Consider the following 18,646-nt stretch of genomic DNA (forward strand, 5'->3'; position numbering starts at 1 on the left):
GGCTACAAAATGATGTCCAAAGAGGCAACCGCTTGTCGGAAGAAAACAATGAAATGCTCCGAAGGATGATGCACCAATTCAACCTCCAAGGTCCTCCTTACGGACCTCAATAAAATGTGAGCTTTCCTCTTCCCTCTCTTCTTTTCTCTTCACTCTTTCTCCCCCTCTTCTTCTACCTCTTCTACTCCATCTTCTTCTTACTTCTTCTTCTTCTTTTAATTTCTTTTTCTTTTGAATCATTGAGGACAATGCTTCCCCTAAGTGTGGGGGGGGCCTAATAAAGTGTCTAGAGTCGTAGTGTTCCCAAACTCCCTTGAACTTTATTCTTTTGTTTTGTTTTTATAGCAAGAGGCATGACTAAGTAGCTTGTTTTTAATGTAAATATGGCATAAAATTTTTGTTTTGTCTCTTCTCTAAAGGTTGTCTCTGGTACATGAAAATAGTTTCTTGTGTTTCTTATGTTCTTGCTATACCCATATCATGTTTTATTGTGAAAATCTCCAATGAGAAAAGCACCCGGTTGCAATCCTTGAGTAAATGTATGAATAGGTATTTTAAGGAACACGTTCTATCTTTAGTGTTAACTTAGACCCTTTAAAGTCTTAAGAGTAAAAGTAGTATAAGTTTGTGTGGGAAAATTAATCAAATTGTTCTTAATTGTTATATTCTTATTAATTTGTTAATGTTAAATGGGGCGGGAGAATGGCACCAACATATGGGGGAAAGGACAATTACATCCTGACTTCCTAATTGTGGTGGTGACTCCTTAATTTGAACTTAAAGTGAAACAAATTCATCAATGCTAGGGGGAAAGGACAATTACATCCAAAAAGACTTCCTACGCGGAGATGAAACAAATAAATAATTTTGCAGCACTGCTTAGGGTGATTTTGAATCTAGGGGGAAAGGACAATTACATCCGAGAAGACTTCCTACGAGGATAGATAGCCCCTAAGCATCTGCAGCCCCTTTGTGCTTAATTGTTATATCTAATTTAATTTTAACTCAAATTCCCATCACTCTTATATGAAATGAAGAAAGGACTTTTCTCGGTTACTTTAGCACTAAGGATAGAACCTATTCCTCATAATATCTGTCTTATACAGGAGCAAGAAAAGGGTTGGACTGCACACACACACTCACTTGAGACTTGATGTTGGGTAGAATAGGTTCATGAGAAGTGTTTGAAATTGAAATTAGTGTACTTGAGGCAAAACCTTTCTTTGAGACTTATGTTCTTAATATTGCCATAAATCAATCTTCGTTGCTGCTATGTTTGCTGCCTTTTGCTTGAGGACAAGCAAAGATTCAAGTGTGGGGGAGTTTGATGAGTCATAGATAGCATTATTTATTGCCTTATTTAGTTTAGTTTTATTTTAGATTTGATTTTATTTTATTGCATTTTATTTTAGTTTAGAATATTTTACTTCAAATTGTGTTTTATTTTATTTTAGGAATAAATATATGGTGGAAGGTGTCTTGGAGCAAAAGAAAGAGGACTGGAGCAAAATACAGCGCAAGAATACGAAGATACGGGGCAAAAATACAATCCCCCTTACCAGAAGCTTGGCACGGCCCGTGCCAACATGTGGCACGGCCGTGCCCGTCCCCAGAACCACTTTTGCTGCTTTTCTTCAAGGCCAAGTTACCCTGTTGCAGCTTTACCGTTTTATCCTTTTAGTTGCTTAGTTTCTAAGTCGAATGTAAAGCTATAAATAGAGTAGCTCTCCACCATAAACAATCATCCTTTACTTTGTTTATTTCAAGTATTATTTTAATAAAAGTCTTTATTTTCCTTTTACTTTCCTTGCAATTTATTTTACCGTATTTCTCTCTTCTTCCTCCATGTCTACGATGAACATGAGTGAGTAGACTTCTTAGTCTTAGGATTATTGGGGAGTCTAATGACTCAATCCTAAACAAAACATGTCTAAACCCTAATTTCTATGTAACCCTAATTTCTAATCTAGATTCACCGTCTTAACGTGGATTAACAATTATCAAACTGTGGAAGCGAAAGCGGAGGGTTTGATAATCGTTAATCCATCATCCCAAACATCAATTCATAAAGCGAGAGCGGAGCTTTGATGTTGGAACAAGTGAATCTAGACAATAGTTGCAAAACAGTGAAATAGTCTTTGCAACTATTGAGACAAAGAGTAGTTTCAATCCTCTATGCATCTTCTAGTAATCATGTCAGTGAAATAGGCTTGGTTGCTAGAAGTAAACTCTCACCGGACTTTCATCGGAAAGGTGAGGGGCTAAGGGAAACCGGTCTTTAGAAATTAGTGTGTAAACCATGAAATTAGAAGTTTAGGTTTTGTCAAGTGAAGGATTAGTTATTAAGATGAACCAATGATCCTAAGACCCCTTTATTATTATTGTTTTTACCTTCAGCAATCAAACCCTTTCTAATCAACTTTCTCTCCTCTAATCATTCATTAAAAGTTAATTAAATTGACCAACTCCCTAGCGGAACGATACTCTACTTACTACTATTACTTCGATAGGCCGTGCGCTTGCGGTTTGGCTCTATCAATAGGTTAAAGAGAGAAGATGTGGGAAGCTCTCATAAAGAGGCGGAGAATTAGACAACCATGCATCTTTCCAAAAGAGAGTTCTCAACTCATTCCCCAACTTTCTCTCCAATTCCCTATTAAACCATTTTATCTCTCCCTCTCTCTCAAACCCATTAAATCTTTCCACCAATTTGAAGCAAAAGAAGGAAACACCCCACTACCATTCTCCACTCTCTCTCTCTCGCCCTCCCCATATGTATCTTCTTGAATAATTCTCCATCTCCACTTTGCTAGAAGACTAAGGTTTACCAACTTAATATCTCTTACACCTAACCTCATTTACTTCTTGGATGACAAACTTTTCTCCACTTTACCCAACAAATCCCCCCCCCCCCCCCCCCCCCCCCAAAAGAAATTTTCTTTGAAGGCTCACAATCTTCTTAACCACCTTCGTCGGCATTTTCAAAAGTTATTTTTCCATAAACTATCTTAACAAGTATATAAATAATACATTAATACTTATTTATTTGCATAAACTCTAAAATGAGTCAATTTAAACGGACACTATATAATACATGTATAAAAAACTAATATTGAAAAAAAATATAAAACGATCAAAAATCTAAACGGACACTATATAATACATGTATAAAAAACTAATATTGAAAAAAAAAATATAAAACGATCAAACTAGTATTTTGTACGTTACTTTTGATTGAACTTTGTACGTTACTTTTGTATTTTATATCTTAATACAAAAGTAACGTACAAAGTTCAATCAAACTTGAGCATAGCGGTTAGTTTGAGAATACTATACCAGCAAACAAGACATCCATGACGTTGCAAGAAAACATTCCTCTTCTGTCACTAAAAGAAAAACCTAATGGAGCGATAATTTCTTAATGATGGCCTTGATAGAGGTTACATAACCAAGGTTTCAGTGTCTGTGCGATGCATCTCTAGCAGTTAAACACACAAACTAAACCAAAGAGAAGCTAATAATAAAAGCTACTTAAAATCTAGAAGCACAACAAATAATTGCATAAAAAGGGGATTTTACTGAGAACAGAATTGTCACAAAGCAATAACAAATTCAATGATCAATTTGCATAAAAAGGAGAATTTTCTGAGAACATAATTGTCACAAACCAATAACAAATTCAATAGTCAATTGATAAAAGTAAAGGGGTGAAACAAATAGCAAAAACAAAACGGAAAAAAAAAACATAACTACTACACATTCAATCACAAACATAATTAACCACATTCATAAATGGTGTATTGTTTGGATACAATTATTACTCCCGGCTAATGTCTCAGAACTCATAAGTTAATAAAAGAGTTATAATCCTACATATACTTAAACTGTAAAATACCATAGTAGGAAAAGAAATGTATTGTATTATTCTACCCGAAGCATTGAAATATCTGAGAATCTACTTTTGCTTGGGTAGAACATACACCTGGTGTTTGTAAACACCCTCTTCCCATAAATCGAAGCCTAATGCTTCTAATTAATTGATATTGTAGTTGAGGCAAAATCCCTAAATTAATTTTAAAGATAATAAACCAATATGATTAAAGAATTAATGGACTTTGATTATTTCCTTGGTATTTAACTTGTGCTCTTGAGTGTTTCACTAAGACAGGAACAAGGTTTAAATCATACCAAGAATCAAGAAATCAAAGGACATTTGAATTCAAGATCTAACACTGAGATCAGAAGGTTAGATCAGAATGTTGCTCAGAGTTCAGAATGTTCGCACAAGAGATCAGAAGGTTGCTTCTATACAAGCCCAGAATCTCAAGAACATGGATCAAAGTCATGCAAGGCACATGTGACATAAATAAATGTCAAGATAAGTACTTTTGCATGGATCAATCAAGCAATAAAGGTATATACAAGGATTATGTCAAAAAGGATACTTTATGTTCATTTAAGACTATGAACATTAAAGTCCTAGGAATATTCCACAAGAGAATATCATCCTAGACGTTAATATCACTGCTCTTCATGGTGTCTCACTATTAGGATTTGATTACATCAAATGGTAGTCTTACAAATCATCCTAAGTGAAACAAATGGAACATTCTGATGGTCAGAATGTTCAGCTCAGCACAGGCTTACTTTATGAACAGTACAGTAGGTGAAAAGCAAAAGCAAAAGCAAAGCAAATCTGTCTTGCTCAGTCAGAGATAGACACGTATGAGAGTTGGTACAGAACAAGGACCACACAATCTCTCAAAGCCTGTGTATGAAGATGCAGAATCCCACTATATCCTCCTGCACCAAGTTCCAAGGCAGATCTGGCAACTGAACTTTCTGAAGTATGAAGAAAAGTCCATACTTTGGTTATTGCCCAGAAATTCATATGAAAAGCATATGACACGCCCAGAACTTCATATGTTCATTCATATATGATGAACCCAGATGAAGAACATGATGAACCCAGATGAAGATCATCATGAACGCAACAACATTCTGAAGTTCATCAGAGATCAGAATGTTTGCTCAGAATTTCAAGTAAAAGCTTGTGGGACCCAGGACACATGGCATAACACCATTGGACACCCCACAACGGCTATTTGAGCCCAAGGACTCTATAAATACAGTTCAAAGGCTCAGCATTACTTGCACCATTGCAAAGCATACAAGAAAACAACTTTGATTTTGTTTGAAGCTCTTGCAAACTGAAATTGATCAATCTCTAAGGCTTTCATTACTTAGTGCAAATCAATACTCCTTGTTATCTCTAAGATAACTTCTTTCTCTTCTTCCTCCTCTGTTTGATTCACAAACATTCAACTTCCATACAAATTGTAACTAAGTCTCATCTAGCTTTAGGGGTACTAAAGTGTTAGTTTGAGCAAAGGTTGTAAAAGTCTAAGTGGGTAACTTAGCAAGAAGGTGCAAGCCTGCTGAGGCTTAGAGAATACAGGATTGTAATTGTTCAGGTGAACAAAGATTGTAAGGTGCAGGACTTGAGAGGTTATCTCAAGCATCATAGTGGAAACTCTCACAAGATTGTGAGGAGAGGACTAGCCCACATTGGGTGAACCTCTATAAATTTCTGTGTGTTCTTTCTTTCTTCCTTATACTCTTTGATTTCAGTATACACAACACACACCAACACATTTACTTTATTAATCAGTTTCTGTGTATGAACTTCAGAACGTTCTAAGTTCAGAAAGCTAACTTAACCATTCCAAGTAAACTACTTGAGAATAACTTTTAAGTTTCAGGATAATTTTTAAAGGGTCACAATTCAAACCCCCCTTTCTTGTGACTATTTTATCTACTTCAATTGGTATCAAGAGCCCGGTTCTAAGGGTTTGAACACTTTAACAAGTGTTAGAGAAAAGATTCAGGAAGCATGTCTAAAGTCAAGTACATAGCTGAAGGAGGATCATCAAACAGACCACCATTTTTTGATGGCTCAAACTATTACTTCTGGAAAGGCAAAATGGAACTCTTCCTCAGATCTCAAGACAATGATATGTGGCAAGTCATCACAGATGGAGATTTTGTCCCAACAACCAAAGAAGGAGCTGTCAAAGAAAAGAGTTCATGGTCAACAGATGAAAAGGCTCAGGTATTGTTAAACTCTAAAGCTAGACTCTTTTTATCATGTGCACTAACCATGGAAGAAAGTGAAAGAGTTGATGAATGTAAGAATGCTAAAGAGGTATGGGATACTCTGAAAATACATCATGAGGGTACATCTCATGTCAAAGAAACTAGAATTGACATAGGTGTCAGAAAGTTTGAAGTCTTTGAAATGAGTGAAAATGAAACCATTGATGAGATGTATGCTAGATTTACTACAATAGTAAATGAAATGAGATCTCTTGGAAAGGCATATTCTACTCATGATAGAATCAGAAAAATATTAAGATGTCTTCCAAGTGTGTGGAGACCTATGGTCACTGCAATCACTCAGGCCAAAGATTTGAAATCTATGAACCTGGAAGATCTCATTGGATCACTGAGAGCTCATGAAGTGGTACTTCGAGGAGACAAACCAGTGAAGAAGGTTAAAACACTTGCTTTAAAAGCATCTCAGCAAACCCCATTAGTTGCTGATGATGAGGTACAAGAACCTCAAGAAGATGAAGAAGCCAACATGGGATTGATGGCTCAGTCAGATGATGAAGAAGAGGTAATTGTCTATAAAACTGATTCTTTTTATAAAGATCTTGAAAGTAAAATAGATAGTCTCTTATATGACTCAAACTTCTTAACTAATAGATGTCATTCTTTAATCAAGGAACTTTCTGAAATAAAAGCAGAAAAAGAAACACTTCAAAACAAATATGATGAATCTAGAAAAACCATACAGATTTTGCAAGATTCCCATTTTGAAATGTCAGAAAAACAAAAAGAATTAAACAAGAAACAAAAAGGCATTATTTCTATACCTTCTGAGATGAAAAAGGAAAACACACTTTTGAAAAAGGAAGTTGAAACTTTGAAAAATGATCTTACAGGTTTTATAAAATCTACAGAAACTTTTCAAAATATCTTAGGATCTCAAAATGAAAGTGCTAAAAAATCTGGCTTAGGTTTTAAGGATCCACACAAAATCATTGAAAGTTTTGTACCTAAAACTAAACCAAGAACTAGATGTTATTTTTGTGATAGGTATGGACATGATGAAAAAATATGCCATGTTAAGAAAAAACTTATCAAAGAAAATAAAATTAATCTTAGTTCAGAACGTTCTCATCTCAATAGATCAGAAAGTTCACAAAAGGCTGAGAAAGCTAAGAAGCCATGTTCCTACTGTAACAAATCTGATCACACAAGACAGAATGTTACAATAAGGAAGGATCTCTTAGAAGAACTAACCCTCAAGGACCCAACATTACATGGGTACCTAAAATTTTTATCTTGTCAAATGTAGGTCCTGCCTCAGGGTGCTAGAACAAAGCCATGGTACTTGGATAGTGGTTGTTCTAGGCACATGACAGGTGACAGGAACTGTTTCCTGACCTTTGAAAAGAAGGATGGAGGACTGGTGACATTTGGAAACAATGACAAGGGTAAGATCAGAGGTAAAGGTACTATAGGTAAACCTAACTCTGCTAAGATAGAAAATGTTCAGTATGTAGATGGTTTAAAGCACAATCTACTTAGCATAAGTCAATTGTGTGATAGTGGATTTGAAGTGATCTTTAAACCTAACATATGTGAAATAAGACAAACCTCCTCTAACAAACTGTTTTTCTCTGGATCAAGAAGAAAGAACTTGTATGTTTTAGAACTAAATGATATGCCTGCAGAATCCTGTTTTATGTCTCTTGAAAAGGACAAATGGATTTGGCACAAAAGGGCTGGTCATATAAGCATGAAAACCATTGCTAAACTTTCTCAACTTGATCTAGTTAGAGGTTTGCCTAAGATTAGCTTTGACAAGGATAAGATCTGTGAAGCATGTGTCAAAGGTAAACAAGTGAAAAGTAGTTTTAAAACCATTGAGTTTGTTTCAACTCAGAAACCTTTAGAGCTTCTTCACATTGATCTTTTTGGTCCAGTTCAAACTGCAAGTCTAACAGGCAAAAGGTATGGTTTTGTTATTGTTGATGACTTTTCCAGATTTACATGGGTTCTATTTTTAAAACACAAAGATGAATCTTTTGAAGCTTTTCAAAACTTTTGTAAAAGAGTTCAAAATGAAAAAGGTTCCAATATCATTACAGTAAGGAGTGATCATGGAGGAGAATTTGAAAATGCATCCTTCAAAACATTCTTTGATGAAAATGGTATTAAACATAATTTTTCTTGTGCAAGAACTCCTCAACAAAATGGAGTTGTTTAAAGGAAAAATAGGACTTTGCAAGAAATGGCTAGAACAATGCTAAATGAATCAAATGTTGAAGATTATTTTTGGGCAGAAGCCATTAACACATCTTGCTACATTTTGAATAGAGTTTCAATAAGAAAAGTTCTTAATAAAACCCCATATGAACTCTGGAAAAACATTAAACCTAGCATATCTTATTTTCACATATTTGGCTGCTATTGCTACATTCTAAACAATAAAGAAAAATTGGGTAAGTTTGATCCTAAATCAGATAAAGCTATCTTTTTAGGATACTCTACAACTTCTAAAGGTTATAGAGTGTACAATCTAAAAACCCAGACAGTTGAAATTAGTATGCATGTCATATTTGATGAGTATGATGAACATTCTCAACCAAAAGAAAGTGAAGACACAGAAGTGTCAACACTTCAGAATATTCCCAGTCAGAACACTGACACTCCAGTTGAGAAAGAAGATGATCAGAATGTTCAGGATCAAACCTTCCAAAGTCCACCAAGAAGTTGGAGAATGGTAGGAGACCATCCTGTAGATCAAATCATTGGAAGCACAACTGATGGTATAAGAACCAGATTGTCCTTTCAAGATACCAACATGGCAATGATCTCTCAAATGGAACCCAAGTCAATCAATGAAGCTATTATTGATGATTCCTGGATTGAGGCCATGAAGGAGGAACTTTATCAGTTTGAAAGGAACAAAGTTTGGAACCTGGTTCCAAATAATCAAGAGAAAACCATCATTGGAACAAGATGGGTTTTCAGAAACAAGCTTGATGAAAATGGTAAGGTTGTCAGAAACAAAGCAAGATTAGTTGCTCAAGGTTACAACCAACAAGAAGGTATTGACTATGATGAGACCTTTGCACCAGTGGCAAGGTTAGAAGCCATCAGAATTCTCCTTGCATATGCTGCACATAAAAGCATTAAACTTTTTTAAATGGATGTTAAAAGTGCAATTTTAAATGGTTTTCTAAATGAGGAAGTTTATGTAAGTCAACCTCCTGGTTTCATAAGTAAAGAAAAACCAGATCATGTTTTCAAACTCACTAAAGCACTCTATGGTCTTAAACAAGCTCCTAGAGCTTGGTATGACAGACTTAGCACATTTTTAATTGAAAATGGTTTTTCAAGAGGAAAAATTGATACCACACTTTTTAGAAAAACATATGATTCTGATTTACTTATTGTTCAAGTTTATGTGGATGATATTATTTTTGGTTCCACCAAAATGAAAATGTGTGAAGAATTTTCCAACCTTATGCAAAGTGAATTTGAGATGAGCATGATGGGTGAACTTGGTTTCTTCCTTGGTTTACAAATCAAACAACATCCAAATGGAATTTTCATAAGTCAAGAAAAATATGTCAAAGACATTCTTAAGAAATATAAAATGAATGAGGCAAAAATCATGGTCACCCCTATGCATCCATCTTCAAGTTTAGATAAGGATGAGAGTGGAAAATCTATTTCTGAAAAAGAATATAGAGGCATGATAGGCTCATTATTATATTTGACTGCTAGCAGACCTGACATTATGTTTGCAGTAGGTTTATGTGCTAGATTTCAAACTTGTGCAAAAGAATCCCATTTAACTGCAGTTAAAAGGATTTTTAGATATCTAGTAGGTACTACTGATCTTGGCCTTTGGTATAGAAAAGGTTCTAGTTTTGATCTTGTAGCATATTGTGATGCTGACTATGCTGGAGACAAAGTTGAGAGGAAAAGTACAAGTGGCTCATGTCAATTCTTGGGACAAGCATTGATTGGATGGTCTTGCAGAAAGCAAAACACCATTGCTCTTTCCACAACTGAAGCTGAGTATGTATCTGCAGCTAGTTGTTGCTCTCAAACTTTATGGGTAAGAAATCAGTTGGAAGACTACTCATTAAGGTACACAAGTGTTCCTATTTTTTGTGATAATACAAGTGCAATTAATCTTTCTAAGAATCCTATTCAACATTCTAGGTCTAAACATATTGAAATAAAGCATCATTTCATTAGAGACCATGTTCAGAAAAAGAATATTGCATTAAGCTTTGTTGATACTGAAAATCAACTAGCTGACATTTTCACAAAACCCCTTGTTGAGGATAGATTCAATTTTCTTAAAGAAAAATTGTCAATCATGAAAAATCCCAATAAAGATTGATTACAGATCACTAAGGGCCTTAGACTAAACCCCTTGATGTCATCTGATGCAAATCAGATAGATCTATCATAATCAGAACATTCATCAGAATGTTCCTGAGCTCAGAATGTTCTTGAGTTCAGAATGTTCATCAGGTCAGAATGTTCATATGATCAGAATGTTCATCCTAACATTCATTCAATCAACATTCACAAGTTTGTTCATCTTAGTTTCATCCTTTCAGGATGTCCACAAAACTTAGTTATGTTCAAAACTTGATTTCTGGGTCAACTATCTCATGCGTGAGATTTTGTGTTGACTTTCTCCAAAAATCCTTCTATAATCTCAAGCATTTAATGTTTGGTTATAAGAAGATGATTTTAAGGTTTAACCACCATGTAAAACCTGAACTATCAAATCAACCAATCCCTTCCATTTCCCACAAACGGCTACTTTTCTCTCTCTCTCCTCTGACCGTTGCTTTTCTGCAGTTTCCTCCTTCCCAATGCAAACTGCTATCATTTTCTCTCCCTCTCTCTCTTTCCCTTCTGCACGTTTGGTCTATATAATCAGTAACCACTTCTGATTATTCTACAACCCTCTCAATCCAAACTTCTTTCTTCTCAACTCACAAAAATTTACAAACCCTCTGTTTTTCTCTCTCTCACTTACGAAGAAAATGGCAAGAACAAAAACCACTTCAAAACTCTCTGATAATGAAGTTCCACAAGTGGAACGTTCTCAATCACCACCACTAAATGCTGCTGCTGGTCAATCCTCTGATCAACATCCACTAAGTGAAACCCCTGTTCACACTGTTCTTCCAGATGTAATCTATCCTGCTTTTGATCTACCAAAATCCTCAAAATCAAAAGCCTCTAAGAAACCCATCACAAAACCCAGACCCATTCCTACCAGAAGATCAACTAGGATGAGAAAATCTTCAAAGGAACCTAAGGTCTCACATGTGAATCTCACCTCTGACGAAGAGAAGAAGACAGATTCAAGTGATGATGGAAGAGAATAAGATTCTGAAGAGGATCCAGAAGAAGAAATGGAAGTTCCTAAAAAGGAAGATGAAGAAAAATTGGAAGAGGACTCTGAGAAAACTCTCTCTGAAATAGTGAAATCCATGAGAGTACACTCAAAGAAAGGTAAGAAAGTTGCCACTCCTTCTCCATCAAAAGGAAGTTCATATTCTCAGAAAGATGATGATGAGAGTAATGAGGAAGAGTCTGAAGAAAATACTCCTGAAGAAAAAGAGAAAATTTCTTCTAAGAAGCATGGCAAAGGAAAAGACATTGCCAGAGTTGCTGCTGTTCTAAAAGCTCAGAGAGCAGAGAAGATTGCCCTCAGACCAATGAGCAGAACTAAGTGTTTTGAGTTTGATAGCTTAAAGACAAAAGGTTGGGATCTGAAGAAATTCACAGATCCACAAGGCTGGACTAACTTTGTGTCTCTACAAGAGCACACCTATGAAGGTTTGGTTAGAGAGTTCTACACTAACTTGATTGTGAAGCAGAACAAAAGGGAAAATGAGAACTTTCTCATCTCTTCTGTAAAAGGAGTACAGATCACTATCACTCAGGATTTCCTCTCTGAAGCCTTGAAAATTCCTAATGAAGGTAACAAACTATTTTCTTGTTCTTGGTTTGATGACCTCAGAGTTAGCAAAACTCAACTCATAGCCAATTACACCAAAGAAAATCTCACCTTTAACTCCACAAATCTAGTAGATGTCCCAAAAATCCTTCACAACATGATTAGGCACACTCTAATACCAAAATGTGGATCTTTTGATGTTGTCTCTGACATGGACCTATGCATCATCCACCATCTCATAAGCAAAACCAAAATTAACCTTTGCTTTCTCATCATTCAACACATGATTGACTCATGTTTGGCAATGAAACAAACTGTGGCTGGATTGCCCTATGCAATGCACCTTACACCTATATTTCAGAAGGCAAAAGTGCCACTTGAGGGAGAACCACGCAAGCTTGACTTCATGAAGTTCACATCAAAGACTTTAGGTCAACTACGCATCACCACCTCAAATATGCCTTCCTTCACAACCTCAGGCACTTCTTGATCTTCTAAGAGGACTTCTAATCAGAATGTTCAGAAAATCAGGAAGAAAAGAAAGGTAGAAGAGATCAGAGATGAATCTCCTAAGAATACAGAAGCCATACCTCCCTCTCCACCAGCTTTGGAGTTGTTTTCTCAAGTTTCTCAACTTGCAAAGGAGATTGTTCAAGAAGGAAGCTCTCAGTTCAAGGCATTGATTGGTGAATCAATGACTGAAGATGATGCCCAGAAGGATGATGATGCATCTCTTCAAAGGGAAGCTGAGAATGTTAAGCAAGCAACTGAGACTCATGAAGGTATATCTCAGATGGCTGGTAAGGAAAACTCTATTGATCCAAATCAAAGAGTTGAAGAAAATACTGAGAAGATAGCTCAGAATGTTGATGAAGATACTCAGGAAGTGGCAGAGATCTTAGCTTCAAACATGTCCATGGAGGAAGATGTTCAAGTTGAACAAATGGAGTTCACAACTGGGTTTGATCTCAACATTGAAGATGTCAACACTGACTTCAACAATGAAGTGTTCCAAGATGGTCCGGATACCACTCAACATGTTCAGGAACCAGCTGTAGGTCAGAATGTTGAAGTCTCTGAAGCTCAGAATGTTGAAATTCCTGCTGAAGATGTTCCAGTCAGTCAGAATGATCAAGTCTCTGCTGGTTTGAATGCATCAAATGAGCCTCTTCTTGCTTAAGGTAGCCAGCTGTCAGCAGATCCAGTGCCTATGGCCTCAGGATCTTTGCCCTCTGCTGAGGTACAGCTCATGGCTCAAACTGGTCAGAATGTTAACCTCTCATCCTCCACAACGGGATCTGTTGCTGGTGCAAGCAACTTTTTGGTTTCTAATCTCCCTACTCCAGACACCATTCCTTCATACACTCCACCTCCACCACCAATGAAAACCACCACCACTAGCAAGCTACCCAACATGGCTGCTCTGTTTGACTCCCTCAACACTTTTGTGACTGCCAACAGAGAGAAAGCTGAAGCTTCTGATGCTGCTCCACCTACTGCACCTGCCAAGCCTTCAAGGGCTGAGAAGCTGGCTTCTAGGGCACTCAGGGTCTCCACCAAGACACACAAAATTGTCTGTGCTTTGGCTGATTGGACTACCAATGTCCATGCTCCTGGATTGGCTATCCCTGGTCCAATCTTTGCTGACCAATCCATCTTTGATGAAGAACCATCCTCTGATTCTGGGGATTCTACTCCCTGAATCTTTCTGTGTTGTCCTCCCTATCCTTTTTGCAGATGACTAAAGGGGGAGAAGCTTTAGGATTTAAGTCTTAAGTTTTTCTTAGTTGTAGGCCCTAAGTAGGTCTAGCGATCACTAGTTATTGGAGTTAGAAACTTCACTTTTTGCTTGATCACATGCTTTGAATTTCTTTTTGTTTTTGAACCATATATTCATGTAATTGTACTTCATGCTTTACATTAATGAATCATATTGAGTTTGGTTCAAATCTGCATAATTTTTATTTTATGCAATGTATTATGAAATTAAGGGGGAGCTTTTTAAAGTTCTTAAAAACTCTGCATAATAGATTATAAAAATGAGGGGGAGCATTAAAATAAATGTTTAAGCTCTGTTATTCTTCATATAATCAAAATCCTTAATCCTAAATCATAGGTTTATCATCTTCAAAAAGGGGGAGATTGTTGAGGCAAAATCCCTAAATTAATTTTAAAGATAATAAACCAATATGATTAAAGAATTAATGGACTTTGATTATTTCCTTGGTATTTAACTTGTGCTCTTGAGTGTTTCACTAAGACAGGAACAAGGTTTAAATCATACCAAGAATCAAGAAATCAAAGGACATTTGAATTCAAGATCTAACACTGAGATCAGAAGGTTAGATCAGAATGTTGCTCAGAGTTCAGAATGTTCGCACAAGAGATCAGAAGGTTGCTTCTATACAAGCCCAGAATCTCAAGAACATGGATCAAAGTCATGCAAGGCACATGTGACATAAATAAATGTCAAGATAAGTACTTTTGCATGGATCAATCAAGCAATAAAGGTATATACAAGGATTATGTCAAAAAGGATACTTTATGTTCATTTAAGACTATGAACATTAAAGTCCTAGGAATATTCCACAAGAGAATATCATCCTAGACGTTAATATCACTGCTCTTCATGGTGTCTCACTATTAGGATTTGATTACATCAAATGGTAGTCTTACAAATCATCCTAAGTGAAACAAATGGAACATTCTGATGGTCAGAATGTTCAGCTCAGCACAGGCTTACTTTATGAACAGTACAGTAGGTGAAAAGCAAAAGCAAAAGCAAAGCAAATCTGTCTTGCTCAGTCAGAGATAGACACGTATGAGAGTTGGTACAGAACAAGGACCACACAATCTCTCAAAGCCTGTGTATGAAGATGCAGAATCCCACTATATCCTCCTGCACCAAGTTCCAAGGCAGATCTGGCAACTGAACTTTCTGAAGTATGAAGAAAAGTCCATACTTTGGTTATTGCCCAGAAATTCATATGAAAAGCATATGACACGCCCAGAACTTCATATGTTCATTCATATATGATGAACCCAGATGAAGAACATGATGAACCCAGATGAAGATCATCATGAACGCAACAACATTCTGAAGTTCATCAGAGATCAGAATGTTTGCTCAGAATTTCAAGTAAAAGCTTGTGGGACCCAGGACACATGGCATAACACCATTGGACACCCCACAACGGCTATTTGAGCCCAAGGACTCTATAAATACAGTTCAAAGGCTCAGCATTACTTGCACCATTGCAAAGCATACAAGAAAACAACTTTGATTTTGTTTGAAGCTCTTGCAAACTGAAATTGATCAATCTCTAAGGCTTTCATTACTTAGTGCAAATCAATACTCCTTGTTATCTCTAAGATAACTTCTTTCTCTTCTTCCTCCTCTGTTTGATTCACAAACATTCAACTTCCATACAAATTGTAACTAAGTCTCGTCTAGCTTTAGGGGTACTAAAGTGTTAGTTTGAGCAAAGGTTGTAAAAGTCTAAGTGGGTAACTTAGCAAGAAGGTGCAAGCCTGCTGAGGCTTAGAGAATACAGGATTGTAATTGTTCAGGTGAACAAAGATTGTAAGGTGCAGGACTTGAGAGGTTATCTCAAGCATCATAGTGGAAACTCTCACAAGATTGTGAGGAGAGGACTAGCCCACATTGGGTGAACCTCTATAAATTTCTGTGTGTTCTTTCTTTCTTCCTTATACTCTTTGATTTCAGTATACACAACACACACCAACACATTTACTTTATTAATCAGTTTCTGTGTATGAACTTCAGAACGTTCTAAGTTCAGAAAGTTAACTTAACCATTCCAAGTAAACTACTTGAGAATAACTTTTAAGTTTCAGGATAATTTTTAAAGGGTCACAATTCAAACCCCCCTTTCTTGTGATTATTTTATCTACTTCAATTGTTGTTTTCTTTGTTGATCCTGATGTAAAGATTGATCATCTCACTGGAGATAGAAGTGTCAAGAAATAGAACATAACAATAAATAATCATGTTTAAGAATGCATTTAATTTTCCTATGATAATAAAAGTTTTATGTTATGTTTAACTTTCCTATGCTAACGCTAATAAAGTTTTATTTCTAATTGTGTTTTCAACCTCCATTGCTAGTCATGATAAATATTACCTTTATATAATTTTATTTTTATACTTATATTTTGTTTGTTCATTTTTAGATAGAATGAGTATTAATATTAACCTCAATAATGGAGATATGTGTCTCGTTGATAGTGAAACTACTCATATTTTCAAGGATAAAAACTATTTCTCTTATTTAGTAAAGCAAGAAACTGGTGTTAGTACTATATCTGGAAGTTCAAAAATAATTAAAGGCTCCAGAAGAGCTAATGTAATATTATTTGGAGGAACAAATTTAAACATTGAGAAGTTCTCATGTACCTCTTGTTCACAAGGGAAGTTGATAATTAGGCCATCACCAACAAAAAATGAAGTGAATCTCTAAATATTATTTTATAGCATATACATGGTGATATTTGTGGGCCTATACACCCGCAATGTGGACCATTCAGATACTTTATGGCTTTAATTGATGCATCCACTAGATGGTCACATGTTTGTTTGTTGTCAACTCGCAATAAGGCATTTGCAAGATTGCTAGCTCAACTAATTCGACTAAGAGCTCACTTCCCTGATTATCCCGTCAAGAAAATACGGCTTGATAATGTCGTTGAGCTCTCATCTCAAGCATTTAATGAATATTGTATGTCCATAGGAATTGATATTGAACGTCATGTAGCACATGTTCATACAAAAAAATGGACTTGCAGAATCATTTATCAAACGTATACAGTTAATTGCAAGACCACTTTTCATGAGATGCAAACTCCTAATTTCCACTTGGGGACATGAAATTTTGCATGTTGCATCTTTGATTCGCATCAGGCCAACAAATTATCATAACTCTTCCCCTTTAAAATTGGTTTTTGGCCGAGAACTTAATATTTCCCGCCTAAGAATCTTTGGATGTGCAGTGTATGTTCCAATTTCTCCACCACAACGCACTAAGATGGGTCCTCAAAGAAGGTTGGAAATATATGTTGGATATGAATCTCCATCTATTATAAAACATCTTGAATCAAAAACGGGAGATTTATTTACAATCTGATTTGCTGATTGTAATTTTGATGTATCAAATTTCCCAACATTAGGGGGAGAGAGTAAACAGCTGGAAAAGGAAATCATTTGGAAAGAATTATCATTGTCACATCTTAATCCTCGAACTAAACAATGTGAACTTGAAGTTCAAGAGATAATTCATTTGCAAAGCTTAGCAAATCAATTACCAAATGCATTCACTGATCCAAAAAGTATGACAAAATCATATATAACAACTTCTAATGCTCCAATAAAAGTGGATGTCACAGTTGGACAATCTCATATTGCAAATGAGTCTCAACCATGCCTGAAGTGTGGTATGTCAGTCGGTTCCAAAGATAAAAATCTTCAAACGAGAAAAGGAGCTACAAAGAAAGATGGCCCAAGTGAGGATGTGGAAACTCTGAAAGAGTCTTCAGACATAATTGATATTTCAGTACCAGAAGAGACTGATTATGTACCTAAAATTCATGAAAATAAAGAGATCTCAATAAATTATATCACTAATGGAATACAATGGAACCGGCAAGAAGCCAACGTAGACGATGCTTTTGCATATCATATAGCGCTAAATGTGATAAATGATAGTGAGGATCATGAACCAAAGTCCATCAAAGATTGTAGACAAAGTGAAAATGGGCCAAAATGGAAAGAGGCAAGTTTTTGGACCTATAGTTCGAACGCCTGCAGATTTAAAACCAGTTGGATATAGGTGGGTTTTTGTGCGGAAACGAAATGAGAATGGTGAAATTGTGAGATACAAAGCTCGACTTGTTGCCCAAGGATTTTCACAAAGACATGGGATTAATTTTGATGGGACATATTTACCTGTAGTGTATGCGTGTACTTTTCAGTGCTTAATTAGCTTTGTAGCACATGAAGGGCTCAGATTGCACATGATGGATGTTGTTACAGCTTATTTATATGGATCACTTGATAGTGACATTTACATGAAACTCCAAGAAGGATTTAATTTTCCTAAGACACATTGTTCTAGATCTCGAGAAGAGTATTCTATCAAAGTGAATAATCTTTATACGGGTTAAAACAATCTGTGCGCATGTGGTATAATCGCCTTAGTGGATATATTTTATAAAAGAGGGATATACAAATGACTCAATTTGTCCGTGCATTTTTATAAAAAGATCCGGAAAAGAATTTGTTATAATTGTTGTTTATGTTGATGATATAAATATTATCGGAACTCCTAAAGAGCTTCCAAAAGCTATAGATTGCTTAAAGAAAGAGTTTGAGGTGAAGGACCTGGAAAGATAAAGTTTTGTTTGGGATTACAAATTGAGCATTTAAATAATGGAATATTTGTGCATCAAGAAGCTTATGTTGCAAAAGTATTTAAACGTTTCTATATGGACAAATCTCATACATTGTCTACTTCAATGGTTGTTCGATCTTAGTGCAATTAGAGCACTAACGTACCT

The 18,646-nt window shown here is 35.9% G+C and overlaps 1 protein-coding gene across 1 annotated transcript; it reads left to right on the top strand.

Annotated features, from left to right (window-relative positions):
* Nucleotides 1–11,525: 11,525 nt before the first annotated feature.
* Nucleotides 11,526–13,253, top strand: LOC146898797 (uncharacterized). Its single transcript, XM_085736618.1, has 2 exons — nucleotides 11,526–12,484; nucleotides 12,575–13,253. Exons 1-2 carry the CDS (start codon nucleotides 11,526–11,528, stop codon nucleotides 13,251–13,253), a joined length of 1,638 nt encoding a protein of 545 aa, XP_085592744.1.
* Nucleotides 13,254–18,646: the final 5,393 nt, after the last annotated feature.

The sequence above is a fragment of the Medicago sativa genome, chromosome 8 (genome assembly GCF_051527215.1).
Source record: "Medicago sativa cultivar Bolivia chromosome 8, Bolivia_mono, whole genome shotgun sequence".
Lineage (NCBI taxonomy): Eukaryota > Viridiplantae > Streptophyta > Magnoliopsida > Fabales > Fabaceae > Medicago > Medicago sativa.

Coding starts and splice junctions, on each gene's coding strand:
- LOC146898797 (XM_085736618.1), top strand. CDS start 11,526: ATGGAAGTTCCTAAAAAGGAAGATGAAGAAAAATTGGAAGAGGACTCT. Junction 12,485..12,574: donor CGCAAGCTTGACTTCATGAA/GTTCACATCAAA, acceptor ATCTTCTAAGAG/GACTTCTAATCAGAATGTTC.